Genomic DNA, 14220 nt, shown 5'->3' with positions numbered 1-14220 from the left:
TTCCACTGTTGCTACAAAGACAACCACAGTCCAGTAATTTTACTTTCACTGTTGCGACAACCACAGTCCAGTAAGTTTCATTTTCTCAGAACAGCGCACTCATAATAAAGGGAGGAGCCTCCTGGTTCTAGTTGTGTTCAGAGGTGAAGTGGTTTTAAAGAGGCAGTGTCTAGTTTACTGTGATTGAGAGAGAGAGAGAATTCTCTATCAAATTCTAATTTGCTTTGTTGGCATGATACCAAAAAAGACCTACGTCTACGTTGCCATAAATATATCTGAGCAATACCATAAACAAAGCAAACATTGACTAATAATTATCAGGAAGTAAATAAATCCACAGAATAATAATAATAGGAGGAAGGAATGCTTCTGAACACAAAACATTTAAACTGCTCCCTCTTGCATCTGCTAACATTTAATAACAAACATAATACGGATAATTAAGGCAGACATAGGAATTCATTGCTGGTTCATTTGCCACTAGAGGCAAGGAGTGTTCATGTTAAGAACAAATGATCGTTTTTGTTATTGAGGGATCAAGCAAGATTTGGGAATTCGGTTCAAATAACAAACTCAGCAAGACCGACGGCTTCTCAGTTACAGTGGGTGACAATATTGTCACAAGGAAAGAAGATATTACCTACCTGGGTTCCATCCTAGAGGCAAATCTTTCCTGTGACAAAATGGCATCCAATGTAATAAAAAAAGTCAACCAACGAACTCGTTTCTTGTACCGGATCTCCTCACTGGTAAACAAGAATACCCTGAAGACTCTAGCAGGAGCACTCATTCAAGGGTACTACGACTATGCTTGCACCTCATGGTACCAAAGCACCTCAAAGGCGCTAAAAACAAAATTACAAACATCTCAAAACAAACTGGTCAGACTACTGCTTGACCTTACTCCTAGAACCCACCTCACCCCTGCCCACTTTGACAACCTAGGATGGCTTAGAGTAGACGACAGAGTACAGCAACTTGCAATGGGCCTGGTCTACAAGATACACTACACGACCAAGGTACCCATGTACATGACTAAATACTTCCCAAAGGTCAGTGAATACCACGATCACAACACCAGAGGGAGCTCCACAAATCATGTTAAACCCAGATTCGGCTCAAACAAGGGACTAAACACGTTTCGCAATTATGCCACATCAATGTGGAACGCCCTACCCAAAGCTGTAAAGGAATGTGAATCACTACCCACTTTCAAAAACACTCTCAAAAAACACCTAAGGGAGACTGCAACTCGAAACTGGCCCCTGTAAATGTCCGAACACAACCCCCTCCATGTACAGTAAATTACCAAGTATGGTCTTGTCAATAATCCAATGTACAGTGTTGTTTGTACAGTTGTGCAGTGTCCCCCACCCACCCCTCCTACCCCCCCCCCCCACCCACCCAACCACCTCCAATGTACAGTCCCCACCCACCCCTCCTACCCAACCCCCCCCCCCCCCACTCCTACCCACCCCCCCCCCCCCCCCCCCCCCCCCCAACCACCTCCAATGTACAGTCCCACCCCCACCTACCCAATCCAATGTACAGTTTCTACGCCTAATGTATATACTCTTTTCTTTCTGGACTCTTTTTGTATCACAAATACAGTACTGTAATTGCAAATCTGGTATGTCATAAATGTATAGATGTAGCAGTACTGTCTATCTGTATGTCATGTATGTCATATATGTTACGATGAATTGGAAATGGGGGACCCTGGTGTAAACAAGACGAAAGTCTTTCTCTGGTCTGCATCCCCTTAACAATTGTATGTATTGAGCTGTACTGCACTGTACCCATTCTGCAATCTGTTAATAAAGTTTTCATTCATTCATTCATTCATACAATCTGGGGAAATACTCTGTTCTAATTGGCTGATATTTTGGACAGGAGAGCAGGGTGTGTGTCTCCATCTCTATACCACCTGCAGATTGCAGTTATTACAGTTCTTGTTTGATTTACTACTCCCTTTCTCAATCAATATGTAAGTATGCTAACACACTCTTTTTCTTTCTTCTAATGCAGGGAGTTCGCTTATAGCATTCCATTTTGGTTTCAATTTCAGTTCTCCAATATTTTGTGTAGTTTGCTTTTGGTCAATCTGTTTAATTTGGGACTTATTTATGCTACTGTAGTGAGCTGATCAGCAATTAAGTTGGCAAAGGGGGTCTGCATTTTGGGGAAGATGATTTATTCAAAAGGGCTTTGTATTGAATTGAGTTATGATCTGATTGATTCAAGTGTAATCAGCACTTCACTGCTATTTATTTGAATATGCAGTGGATAGAGACCGGTTCTGATCTTCTCTGTTCCAGCTGGAATATTTCTATAGGTTCTTTGTCCCAGTTTTTAAAGCCGGGATATAATACGGGTCCCCCTCACTTCCATAACAATATTATTAGAGTTAATATGCACTGGTATATTTTAAGCCACATTTTTATTGGGATATATTCATTTGTATTCATAAACATGTGACCTGCCAGTACAACACCACAGGTGATACAGAGAGAAGGCTGTGAGTTTTTATTTATAAACATGTGACCTGCCAGTACAACACTACAGGTGATACAGAGAGAAGGCTGTGAGTTTTTATTTATAAACATGTGACCTGCCAGTACAACACTACAGGTACGTGATACAGAGAGAAGGCTGTGAGTTTTTATTCATAAACATGTGACCTGCCAGTACAACACTACAGGTACGTGATACAGAGAGAAGGCTGTGAGTTTTTATTCATAAACATGTGACCTGCCAGTACAACACTACAGGCCAGAGTTGTACCCTTCCTGCTGACTTGTTGTACAGAACTTGTAAGTCGCTTTGGATAAAAGCGTCTGCTAAATGACTAAATGTAAATTAAAATGTATATAACACTACAGTTGTAAAAATAAAAATAAAAAAAGGAAAACAAATGTTTTGAAGTATTGTGGATTGGAAGTAATTTACAAAATGGAAACCTTGGACCTTCTCTTCAGACAATGAAATCTTTCAACAATGTATTATTAATTTAAGGGAATCGTGAAGATAACAGATACATTTGCTTTTCTAGATAATTAGAATGCTGGTTTAGAAATAAATAATACAAATTACCATTCCAGAGTTACCAGAAAGATTCTACCTTAAACATCTCTGATACCGACTCTTCATTCACTGGCAAAACATTATAGACCCATAATAATTTATTTTGATAGTGTAGCTTGAAGGTAAAGCTTTTCATCTCAATGATAAGGTCCTATCCGCTTGCTTTATGGTTGCTGATTTGAACAAATAGTGCTTTGAGGCAGGATCATAATGCAAAAGAGCTGAGTAAGATAAAGATGGTTCAACCTTTTACACAGATCCATGATGCAACTCAAGCACAAGCAGAAACCGAGAGCAGCCTGTGCAACGTCTGCACAAATTAGACAGTTACTTACTGACCTCTTGTGGCCAAGCGACAGAATGCATCAACCTTGCATCCATGGTGGTATATAGTAACAGTAACAGTACTGAAATACAGTATAGTATTTATACTATAGTATACTATTACTACTACTAACACTACTATTACTACTACTACTATTGCTACTACTACTAGTACTATTACTACTACTAACACTACTATTACTACTACTACTACTATTATTACTACTATTACTGTACTACTAGTACTACTTCTACTACTATTGCTACTAACACTACCACTACTATTACTACTACTACTACTACTACTACTACTACTACTACTACTACTACTACTACTACTACTACTACTACTACTACTACTACTACTACTACTACTACTACTACTACTACTACTACTACTACTACTATACTACTACTACTACTACTACTACTACTACTACTACTACTACTACTACTACTACTACTACTACTACTACTACTACTACTACTACTACTACTACTAAACTACTACTATTACTACTCCCAGTGCAGTCTGGGAGAAATGCGAGGCCCTTTTTACCCTAAAGGTAAAAAAAATAAAAAAAATAATTGATTTTTTTTTACTAATACATTTTATTTATTTTTTTTGCATACAGTCAACATATTCTTAAATAATAGCACTGCCCGAGGCTGGGCATACAGTCAACATATTCTTAAATAATAGCGCTGCCCGAGGCTGGGCATATGATACAGTCAACGAATTCTTAAATAATAGCGCTGCCCGAGGCTTAGTGGCAATGCACCTGTACAGTCGTACACCTGGCAGTAACAGGAAAATGCATAAAACACCCCTGGAACCTGATAAACAAGCTTAAAGCCAGGTACATTTTTCAAGCACGACATGCAGATTTGCAGTTTTGCCTTATTTGAATCGAACTCTATAAGCTTAGTACACACGTCACAAACTGCACGCGCACAGTGTGAGCAGACCCTTGTATGATGCAACACACCGAGTGAGAGAGAGAGAGAGACAGAGAGAGACCGAGAGAGAGAGAGAGAGAGAGAGAGAGAGAGAGAGAGGAGAGAGAGAGAGAGAGAGAGAGAGAGAGAGAAGAGAGAAAGAGGAGAGAGAGAGCGGGAGAGAGAGAGCGCAAGAGAGAGAGAGAGCGAGAGCAAGAGAGAGAGAGAGAGCTGTCCCTGCCTTTAGCTAAGCCCGACATGGCTAGCCTGACTGAACTTTCTAACACGCAACAACTTTCATCTTCAGTCCATCTGCCGAACGTCCTCTTCGTCTTGGCATAACATAATCACTATACTTGGTATTGATAAGCTTACGGCACGCAGCGTTATTTCTTCTGCTCCGATGCTGCACAGCGCTCCCGTGGATAGCGCCGAATAGTCAGACCCCGTACCTGTAACCCCTCCCCTCGTTGAAACCAATAGTATATCTGCAGAGCCGCAGAGCTCCAATAGTGTATCTGCAGAGCCACAGAGCTCCAATAGTATATCTGCAGAGCCCGGAAGCGTGAATACTTTACCCAAGGCAGTTGTCCTTCCGCGTTCGGTTTGCGCGCCCTGATTGGCCTCTCAGCGCCCAATCGCGTTAGCCTACACAGAGCTAGCAGAGTATCGGGAGAAATGTAATATTACTGTGAAGAGAATCACGTCGCTGCAGATGCTCGCAGTTAGTTAACCGCGGAGATGGTAAAGTACTACGGATGTAAAACATTTGGAATTGTTTACAATAAAGCTGTGATTGTACAACTTCAAGGCTCCTTTCGATCGCCGTGCTGCTGCTAGGAAGGAGCAATAAGAGGAAAACAATGTCAACATAATTGTACTTACAGCTGTTGTAGTATATTGAGCGAGTAGTTAGGCGATAGTAGGGCTAACGCGATTGGGCGCTGAGAGGCCAATCAGGGCGCGCAAACCGAACGCGGAAGGACAACTGCCTTGGGTAAAGTATTCACGCAGCCCGGAACAAGTCAGACACATTCTACAAACGTGTCTAATGTGAAATATATAAGCATGTAAGCAAAACTAGATTTTAGGTCTGTGATGGAAAGTGATTGTTAACATTCTATTTTTTTTTATAAAAAAAAAAAAAAAATTTAAAAAGAAAAATTGCGAGGCCCCCTCCCCGCGAGGCCCTGTGCGACCGCACTGCTCGCACACCCCTTGAGGCAGCCCTGACTACTCCTACTACTACTGCTACTACTACTACTACTACTACTACTACTACTACTACTACTACTACTACTTACTACTACTACTACTACTACTACTACTACTACTAATACTCACTACTACTAGCACTACTACTACTACTAGGCTACTACTATTACTACTAATGCTGCTGCTGCTACCTCTTCTGCTACTACTATTAATGATAATAATAAGTCCGGCAGATTATTATTAAAAACTGTATTTGTATAGCAGCTTTTCAGAATTTACATTAAAACGTGTTAAGTGCTTTGCGATTGTTGTGATGGGCAAACCAAATCCATTATGCTAACAAGTAACAACATTAGCAAATCTGCATTGATTGTCGACTATGATTCCAGTGGGTTGTAAAGGAGGGATGCGATTGGTTCCACAGGGTCAACAGACACAGTTCATATTCAGCCTGTATTGTTATTAGGTCATTATACCATTTATGTAATATCATACTAATAATGACAACAGTGGTATTACCTGGCTCTAAAATATGTATTTCAGCATAGCCACAAAATAGTTTTTTGCCTGAATGGAAGGGCTACAGTGGCCTCCATATTTATGGCAAACACATGTAACATTCTACCAGGTATAAATGAATTTGATGGTCAAACATAAGGTAGCAGTGATAATGCTATGTATTTTCTATGTGGCATCAAGGTCATATATTTTTCTCTGTTAAGTCATGGCAGGGTGGGGGCGGGGCGTATGCCATAAAGTCCTGCAATGGCCTGTGTCAGACATCAGCAAAAGAGATGTGAGATTGTAGAAATGGTTTTCTGAACTTTATTTTCTGTTTCACTATAAAGGAGGATGTGAACATGATCTATCTTTGAGTACTAACGCCTCAAACTCCAACTAGTTCTGCTGTGGCTAGTGTTCACAGAAGGTAAACTGTTGAATGTAAAATGTGAATGCATTTAAATTCATATGGGATTGTATATATTGGTTTTCTGTGTGCTGTGTTTAAATAATTGATTCAATGTATTATTTTATTGAATTAAGTCACTTATAATGATACAGAGTAAGATACATATAGTTACTAATAAAAGAAAATGTGTTATACAATTATAAAGTATTGTACAATAGTAATGAGAGATTTTCTTGAGTGCAGGTTGTTGTCTTTTTAGTCTGAAACTGTTTCAGAGATGAGGCCATCCAGTTTTGACGAGGCAGGGGCGCAGGAAGAGTATCCACCAGCCTACTTTGTCAACATACATGAAGTGACAACAACCTTACTGCTATAGATACAATATGAGATCTCAACAAACACACTACCCATAGCAACAACAATATACACACACCTGAAAAATAACTGAACTATGGGGGACTGAACTGGGATTAGAGACAAACAAAGGACTGAGTAAAAGAAGAAAAAACAACATCTTTGCTGTAGCATGTGTGTCATTTACTCCTGAGTGGAAACCTAGAGGAGATTTTAGAGGTTTAAGTGTTTACCTCACTGTAAATTCACAAGTGAGAGAATCACAACGTTACATAAACATGGTGCATATTTACTTGAAGGTTACTTGAACCTTAGGCATTGTTTTAGGTTAAATGCAGATGTTGGGGTTTTTATGTTGTGTATTGTTTATTGTAATTAGCTTGTTGCTCTGTGTTAAGGGGCGTAGCTGGGGGGGGGGGGGGGGGGGGTAGCTTATGATGATTCCAAGGGCCCAGCACACTGGGGGGGGGGGGGGCCCAATTTTTTTATTTATTTTTTTACTAGACATCACTCAGGTGTATTATTGATGCTCTCATTGATACTATGTTTGTTTCTTAAGTGTGTGTGTGTGTGTGTGTGTGTGTGTGTGTGTGTGTGTGTGTGTGTGTGTGTGTGTGTGTGTGTGTGTGTGTGTGTGTGTGAGATATATATAGAGAGAGGGGGGGCTTTGGTAGACTATTGCATTGGTCCATTCATTGAAGATGAACGCAATGCGACATCCTTTACTAGGCTCACCCACCAACAGTGCAGGTGCTGAACTGCTGATCCGAATGTATAGGTAAAAACCATAATGCGTTTTCATCAATAAAAAAATGGGCAAAAAAAATCTGCTCGCGCGCTTATGCGCGCTCGCATTCACTGGGGGCCAACAAATACATTATTTCATGGGGCCCAGAATCTGGAGCTACACCCCTGGACAACACATGATATTCTTTGTGTTAAAATAAATGGTTTACATGTAAAACTCAACGGGACCTGATGACCCCCCATTCCTCCAAAAACACACACACAGACACACGCACACACACACAGTGACACACACACACACACATGGGTGACAGGAAGAAGTGCAGTGGGGGGAGATATTGCATTCCCATGCCCCATAAAAATAGTTTCTAGTTCAAAGTTATCTTCACACAATTCTTAACATAATTGCTTTTAACTGTTGCTGGTTGTTACATGCAATGGTTAATTATTATTGTAATTTTTTTTAGCCCACCGTTTTATTTTGATGCTTATATAGGAGTGAGGCGAAACATTGGTATCTGTTTATCTTTATTTTTAAGGCCATTGAAGGAAAGAAAGAAACGTTTTTTTTGTGTGCATTAGACAGACTGTAAACTGACGTCACGAGAGGAGGAGAGGACACAACTTCGGCTCTCTTTCTGCCTCACGAGTCGACAACAAGCGAGAGATGGCGTCCTCGTACCCGTGAATAAGCAGAAACGATGATGGATGTTTTGCTGACACTCACAGGAAGAGAACAGAACACCGACCGGATCATACAGTATCATCTTCTTAACACTGAGTTTAAGATAACATCTGTCACATTTTTATTTCCGGTGCTGACCCTATAGTTTATTTGTACCCCCTTACTCGCTGCTTCTATCCCAATGCTGAACAGTCAGGGGGGCGGATTCAGCATCTTCAGCCTCCGCCTCTCTGCGCGTCGTAACCCAGAGCGGAGACGGGAGACTGGAGGACCGCAGACCAGTCCGGGGAAAGAGGGGCGATGGCAGCCGGTGGAGGATGCGGTGGAGAGGCGGTGGATCAGTACCGGGAGAAAGAGGTGGAGCGGCTCACCCAGGAACTAGCGGAGGCTAACCGGGAGAAGATCAGGGCGGCGGAATGCGGTCTCGTCGTGCTGGAAGAGAACCAGGCGCTGAAGCAGCAATACGCCGATCTGGAGTCGGAGCAAGACTCTCTGAAACAGGAGTTGGAGCAGTTGCAAGAGGTGGGGATCTCCAGTTCTGCAAGTGGCTTTTTTTTCTAAAAAATCTCGTGTGTGTGCGCGCGCCCACTTCACAACATCATGTTTGTTTGTTTAATTAAGTGCATTTGTATAGATTTGTGGCAAACCTAGTTTGATAACTTTTTTCGTAGTGTAGTGCCAAGTCTGAAGTAAGAATATAATATAATGAAGTAATACGTTACTTATCAGAAATAATAAGTCCTGCATTTTGAGACAATTATGCAAATTGTTGCTTGAAACATAAAAACGTATTTGGAAACACAACTTTTGAGATTAGGGATTAGGGAAAATTAGACCCTGAATGTCAAAGAAGCAGTTCTGGCACAGATTCAGACACACACACACACGCACACACGCACGCACGCACGCACACACACACACACACACACACACACACACACACACACACACACACACACACACACACACTGCAAACAAAGGATCAACAGCAAACATACCATTGCACCCCAATGTAAGTTTATTCTATAGCAATTGTCTGAACACTTCTTTTCTTAATGGCAACACAGTCTTTCCAGATACTGTGATTAAAAGACGTATTCAGTCTACAAAGATCCCCTTTTCCCCCTCATACAGGAATTCAAATGATCACTATTCTCAGATGTTGGTACATGTTGGCTGTACAGAGCTGGCAGATCCAGCCTGTTTTCAAGCCTTCTTTACTTGTTTGACTGCTGAATTACTAACGCTGTCTGCAAATAAATTCAATTGGCTGGTGAAATTCTGCACCAGTGGACAGTTTGTCAAATAGTTAATTCAATGCGGTGGATGGATCCCTCAGTAACTGGATCTCTGGAGCTGTCCGCTTGGGTTTGTGTGTAGTGGCTCAGTAGCCTATTGATCCGAGTGTCAAGATAAGCATTTTCATGGAGAATGTGTGAAAGGGATCGGATCGGATCTCTCTGCAGTTACCTCCAGCTACACAGCTGTCCTGGCTTCTTCTCCAGTCTGGAGTTACCTCCAGCTACACAGCTGTCCTGGCTTCTTCTCCAGTCTGGAATTACCTCCAGCTACACGTCTGTCCTGGCTTCTTCTCCAGTCTGGAGTTACCTCCAGCTACACGTCTGTCCCGGCTTCTTCTCCAGTCTGGAGTTACCTCCAGCTACACGTCTGTCCTGGCTTCTTCTCCAGTCTGGAGTTACCTCCAGCTACACGTCTGTTCTATGGCTTCTTCTCCAGTCTGGACTGGAGTTACCTCCAGCTACACATCTGTTCTATGGCTTCTTCTCCAGTCTGGAGTTACCTCCAGCTACACGGCTGTCCTGGCTTATAATAATAATAATAATAGATTCAATTTGTACCGCACTTTATATTCGCGAGAATTTCAGAGTGCTACAGGAGATAGACAAAAAGTGAAATGAATAAAACAATTAAAATGAATAAAAACAATTAAAATGACTAACAACCGATGAAATGGAAGAACATAAGAGTAAAATAAAATAAAAATAATAATAAAATGAATAGAAGTAAAAAAGAAAAGTAAAAGAAAAATTCAGGCAAAAGCCTTGTTAAAAAGAAATGTTTTTAGGCCCCTTTTAAAAGCCTCGACGGATTGTGGTGCTCTCAGGTGGATGGGGAGAGCATTCCAAAGTCTGGGTGCGGCAGAGCAGAAGGCTCGATCGCCCATAGTGTGCAGCTTAGTCCTGGGGGCTTTGAGGAGGTAGGCTGTGCCGGAGTGGAGGGAGTGTGAGGAGGACTGGGGAGTGAGGAGTTCCTTGAGATAGGCAGGGGCACCACCGTGTACGCACTGGTGAGTGAGGAGGGAGACCTTGAACTCAATCCTGTGTTCCACGGGGAGCCAGTGAAGGGATCTGAGGGTGGGGGTGATGTGATCATATTTGTGCACCCTCATCAGGATCCTAGCAGCGACATACTGGATGGTTTGCAGTTTTTTAATGCTTTTACTAGGGATCCCGATGAGGAGTGCATTGCAATAGTCCAGCCTGGAGGAAACAAAAGCGTGGACGAGGCTTCTTCTCCAGTCTGGAGTTACCTCCAGCTACACGGCTGTCCTGGCTTCTTCTCCAGTCTGGAGTTACCTCCAGCTACACGTCTGTCCTGGCTTCTTCTCCAGTCTTGAGTTACCTCCAGCTACACGGCTGTCCTGGCTTCTTCTCTGGTCTGGAGTTACCTCCAGCTACATGTCTGTCCTGGCTTCTTCTCCAGTCTGGAGTTACCTCCAGCTACACGGCTGTCCTGGCTTCTTCTCTGGTCTGGAGTTACCTTCAGCTACACGTCTGTCCTGGCTGCCTGAACACTTAAGGTAACCTACTTGCGTTCAGCGTCCCACGTGACCACGCCTAGCACGCCCCCGCGGCGACGCGGCAGCGCCAGAGCGGCAGCGGCGCGCAGGTTGCCGCAGCATTATGCATACGCAATCCCCCCTGTTTTAACATCGACGGTTAGCTCAACTCGTTCCTCAGCTTGCTGTGGAGCCTGCGGTCCAGTTGGTGACAAGTTCAAATCACTTCAATTTTTTTTTTTTTTTTTTTCTCGTTTAATTAATTTATCGCCTCTCTATATAAACGTAACTAGCGTCTGTCTTTCTTTCGCCGGTTAAGTTTAGGCATTCTTTCGGAGTTGGTTAAGGTTAGGGTTAAGTTTAGGCATTCTTTCGGAGTTGGTTAAGGTTAGAGTTTGTCTTAGAGCATGGCAATAGAATGCCTGTCTTTCTTTCGCCGGTTAAGTTTAGGCATTCTTTCGGAGTTGGTTAAGGTTAGGGTTAAGTTTAGGCATTCTTTCGGAGTTGGTTAAGGTTAGAGTTTGTCGCAGAACTAAAGTCTTTTAGGGATGCCCCGATCACGTTTTTTGCCACCGATACCGATCACGATCGTCGTGAGCCATATCGGCCGATACCGATCCGATACCGATCGTTTTTGATTAAAAGAAATTAAAATTTATTTTATATAAATTTTTTTATTAATTTTTTTTTATAAAATATATATATTATATAATTAGATTTGTACTTGTATTATCTGCGAGACATCGCCACCACGCAACAAGCTCCACTGTCTGTGTGTACTCTAGTAGCCTCCAGCTACAGCCAGGATTCTCCGGAGCTGCAGCTGGACCTATACTCGAGTAGCCTCGAGCTACGGCCAGGATTCTCCGGCGCTGCACCTGGACCCTATTGGTATAACGTTACTTAACTGTGCTCAGAAAGCCCTCAGCTCGAATATGCATCGAATCAGTGTTATAAGACATTGATATCAGGAGCTATCTGTAGCTACTGCTAGCCGGATATATAACGTTAATACAACGCCTCAGTGAATTATTTAGTTCAATGGGACATTTTGTTTTTAACAGTGAACTAACTTGCGCTAACGTGAGCTAACAGCTAACAGCTAACAGGTATCATACCTACCTACTATACTTGCTAGAGCCGGCGTTTGTTGATGTCAGGAGCTATCGGTAGTTGGCCGGCTAGATACCGTTCGGTTAGACAATGCCTCATCATGTATTAAACTAAAAGTGAATAGTTGACTGCGTCATTTTGTAATGGTAGCTAAGCTAACGTTAGCTCAGGGAGACGCCGACACGACACGCCGTCCTCCTGTGTCTCACTAGACTAGACCCGTGTTTACATGCGTGTGGGAGGGGCTGGACTCGAGAGCAGACGCCGCACCACCGGTGTCTGAGACAGAACTCAGCGACAGCGAGTGATCGGGTTTGACGATCGGTGAAAATAAAACATTATCACCGATCACCGATCGCATATTTATACTGAATATCGGCCGATAACGATCGGTGGCCGATCGATCGGGGCATCCCTACTGTCTTTCTTTCGCCAGGAGCAGCAGCCTATTTCCGCTCTGCGGCTCTGCCGCGGTCACATGGGCGTCGTGGCCAATCAGAGAAACGCTGAACGCAAGTAGGTTACCATAAGTGTTCACACGTCCTGGCTTCTTCTCCAATCTGGAGTTACCTCCAGCTACACGTCTGTCCCGGCCTAGGAATCACCAGGAGGCCCCACCATACATCACCATGCTAGAGCCAGAATATTGCAATATTGCCCAACAGAAAACGTTGTCAACATCTGCAATAAGAATATTATATACACACAGGGAACAAAATAAGTACCCGCCCAGCGCCATTGGCTTGTAGATTTAATGTTTGGCGGCTAGATATTAAGGTCTGCCCGCCACCTGGCGGCTAACAAAATCCACTGCATGGGTCGGCTGTGCTCGGCATCAATATGATGCGGGAGTGGTGAGTTGAAACTGTGTGTGTGTGTGTGTGTGTGTGTGTGTGTGTGTGTGTGTCACGTGTCCGTTCTAATGTTTACAAACAATGAACCTTTAAATGTAAATGAGATGCGCTCTGCTCACGAGGTCAAGTTTGTAACATGAGACGCACATGAGGTCTGTCTTCACCCGTTCTTTAGCCTACAAGAAAACCCTGCAATCGCGTTTTTGATTGTGCTCTGATATTTTACTATTTCGCATTTGATTTGACCAAATATGTGGAGGCATATTCCCTGCAACAGGTTCAAAGATAACTTCACATTTATCTATCTATCTATCTATCTATCTATCTATCTATCTATCTATCTATCTATCTATCTATCTATCTATCTATCTATCTATCTATCTATCTATCTATCTATCTATCTATCTATCTATCTATCTATCTATCTATCTATCTATCTACCTCTCTCTCTCTCTCTCTGTTCAATGATTTAAAGTGGCCAAACGTTACAATATAAATACTAATTGGATTTTTGGCTGGTAAAAAATCTGCCCGGCTGGTAGATTTTAAAATCTACCAGCCAAATGGCTGGTAAGTCAAAAAGTTAAGTTTGTTCCCTGTATACACATTATATAGATCTGTTTTATCTAATAATATAACGCTTTCAGTCTGTTCATCTCACTTCAATAATTTTTATTGCAGCAAAATGGGATTTTCAAGCAAACAAATATTTGGGGTTAGTGTATCAATATAATATCGGCACGCAAAATATTTATATATATCGCTGTATTGATTAAGCCCCCCTCCCCCCCCCCCCCACACACACTGTCTGTACACTTTAAAGTTTAAAAGAGCAAGGCATACACTCATTAGGGGATGTTTTTAACAAACAGGGTTTTTGTAGTTATAAAGAAATACGCAAAAAATTTAATCTCACCAAGTCCACATGGCTTTTTTACATACAGTTACAGCTATGTTTGAAGTCTCACGGTGTTCCATTAGACATACCAATTGAACACCACAGATACCACAAATTCTTCTATGAAAGAGAGACATCGAGAGGTTTTGTTTCAGATTTTTATCATCAATTACTAACGTCCTCGTATGAAACCCTCCAACTAGACTCTGCCTGGAGGAGGGATATACCAGACCTGGAAAATGACTTTGATTGGCAAGGAGCCTGGGCAAATGTCCGACTTACATCAAGGAACCCGGA

General features: G+C 42.3%; 1 protein-coding gene across 1 annotated transcript in view; it reads left to right on the top strand.

Moving 5' to 3' along the window:
- Positions 1-8558: 8558 nt before the first annotated feature.
- LOC311245629 (protein bicaudal D homolog 1-like) overlaps positions 8559-14220 on the top strand; it is a gene marked incomplete at both ends in the record, with an annotated part of 257330 nt that continues 251668 nt past the window's right edge. The window contains one exon of the mRNA XM_084335542.1: positions 8559-8780. Coding sequence (XP_084191668.1) covers positions 8559-8780 — 222 coding nt within the window. The remainder of the gene's footprint in view (positions 8781-14220) is intronic.

Source organism: Notolepis coatsorum (genome assembly GCF_963971535.1).
Source record: "Notolepis coatsorum genome assembly, chromosome: 18".
Lineage (NCBI taxonomy): Eukaryota > Metazoa > Chordata > Actinopteri > Aulopiformes > Paralepididae > Notolepis > Notolepis coatsorum.
This window is presented reverse-complemented; position numbering and strand designations above follow the sequence as displayed.